Source organism: Saccostrea cucullata, unplaced genomic scaffold (genome assembly GCF_032062105.1).
Source record: "Saccostrea cucullata isolate Sc308-1 unplaced genomic scaffold, CSIRO_AGI_Scuc_v1 ctg1589, whole genome shotgun sequence".
Lineage (NCBI taxonomy): Eukaryota > Metazoa > Mollusca > Bivalvia > Ostreida > Ostreidae > Saccostrea > Saccostrea cuccullata.
Window position 1 is genome coordinate 57501 of NW_026920855.1, and position 2322 is coordinate 59822.

The following is a 2322-nucleotide window of genomic DNA, read 5'->3' on the forward strand; positions in this document are numbered from 1 at the left end:
AGTTTCCTATATGATACAGCGTATATATAATGAATATGTTACCTCGTTGTTTTTGTTTGGATTGTTTTCTGACTAAGGTCAACCCAAAAACTGATATTCTCTCCGTAAGTGACAATCTAAGCTCTTCAAGTTCACGGCTATTTTCTACGGTCAAAACCCTGAAAGAAATTACACCACAGAGGTTCAAAACATGATACTAAAGAAGATGTTTCAAAAATCATTAAAATAACAACGTACCAAACCAAGTTTTATATATCTGAAAAAAATAAATTAATTAATTTTAAATCACTTAGACATGAATATTTCATTCAAGGTTTTACAATAATATTGTATAAAATGATAAAAAGTCGTTTACATTATAATGTATGACAGCAAAAAGGTATAACTTTGAATACAACTGAACTATACTCACCGTCAATAGAAACGCAACACCCTAATTTCAGGGTGAAAATTAAAAACAGGTTATGACTATGTTCCAAAAAAGTTAGGACATCTTTTACTTTGCCAAATCAGTTATTTTAACGGTTGAATGAATTTCTTTCCATTACCGGAAGTTGCTTTTTAGCCCTCTTATCAGAATTCAAAATTTTCCATTTTTAATAAAATTTTAACAATAAATTGGGTTTCCAAGGTTTTGAAACTGTCATTCATAAGCATTGTACTAAAAGGCCGGGGGAAAATCCTTCTTTCTTTACCGGATGTGATGCCTATATTTCATCAAAATAACTGATAGCAAGAAGGGGGGATGTTTTAAGAGTTATGTGTTACCTTCTAAAGTTGAATGATAACATTAAAAATGAATATATTTCGGTAAAAAGTAAATTTACAAAAAATTAATGCTCCATTTAAACATTAAATGTTATTTTTAGACCTTAGAAAGAAACAAATACCCGGTAAATCTTACAACATCCCCCCTTCCGACCATTTAATGAAAACATTCTAGTCCGCCATATACAACAAATGCAGCCCGATTTCTACCATGCATTAAGTTTATTAATGTCTTAATCTGAGCGAAATTAATATTTTTGGGCATTTTTAAATACATGTTTTTCAGATATTGGGGTCGAATTTTCTCTAACCTGGCGTAGTGTAGCAACTTTTTGACTTCCGGTCAAGAAACTGTCATTTATGCTTTTGAAACGCATGAGCCTGATGAGTCGTTATATAGTGTGCATTTGTATCTGCAGCTCTTTTTTTCTTTATTTTTAGAATTTTCAGCATTAGCAATGAAAATCAGTCATTTTGAGGAAATATAGGCATCACATCCGGTAGAGAAAGAAGGATTTTTTCCGGCCTTTTAGTACAATACTTATGATTAACAGTTTCAAAACCTTGGAAACCCAAAATATTGTTAAAATTTTATTAAAAATGGAAAATTTTGAATTCTGTTAAGAGGGCTCAGAAGCAACTTCCGGTAATGGAAAGAAATTCATTCAACCGTAAAATAGCTGATTTGGCAAAGTAAAAGATGTCCTTACTTTTCTGGTACATAGTTATAACCCGTATATAATTTTCACCCTAAACTTAGGGTGTTGCGTTTCTATTGACGGTGAGTATAGTTTGGGACAGTAGTTGGCTGAAAGAGGAGGTAAACTGTATATCAGTACGATCGTTCAAAAACTTAAATTGTAGTCCATTAATTTTGCAATTGGAATACAGTTTTATTTATCTGATTTTTCTTGACAATCTGTCTAAGTGAATTTAATGATTTCTTTTGAAACGAAATGCTTACCAAGCCTTGCCGTTTTCGCTGATATTGCCAAGCGGGGGTTTATTCATTCTTGTGGCATGAAAGAAGACGTTTACTTCATCAGGGTCAAATGTTATGAAGCCAGTCTTTTCTAAGTGAAACAAATCATTGAGCTGAGTAGGATTTGACACAAACTCCTCCCAAGGAATGATTGTGAGACCATTATACTGCATGTTATACTCCCTCATATTTGATGTCGACTTGCGAAATTTCCTTGCGGTTCTATTGTGCTCAGTGAGTCTGTCATGACTTCCTTTTGACTGCCTGTTTTCATCTAAAAACGTCAACTGACCAGGACTTTGGAAGGGATTGGCATGGCTTTTCCTGATGTTTGAGATGCACGTTCCCCGCAGATAACCATCTACCATCACATTGGCACCTGACAGTGAGCCGGAGTTTGAGGCCGAGAGTGCTTCATTGTCCATCATAAGACTCTGAAATAAAGGAATGTCAAAATCTGTTGATGTACCGACATCACAAAACCTTGGAGATGAATCTATTAAAGCATTAGTACTTTTAATATGGCCGTAGGAACCGAGTAGGGGATACGCCAGGGAGAGTGAGGATGTCAT

General features: G+C 34.4%; 1 protein-coding gene across 1 annotated transcript in view; it reads right to left on the reverse strand.

Annotated features, from left to right (window-relative positions):
- The window catches only part of LOC134258508 (uncharacterized), a 23125-nt gene extending 20803 nt beyond the window's left edge, over positions 1-2322 (reverse strand). The window contains exons 1-2 of the mRNA XM_062741073.1: positions 1733-2322; positions 43-158 (exon numbers count right to left, since the gene is read on the reverse strand). Coding sequence (XP_062597057.1) covers positions 43-158; positions 1733-2322 — 706 coding nt within the window. The remainder of the gene's footprint in view (positions 1-42; positions 159-1732) is intronic.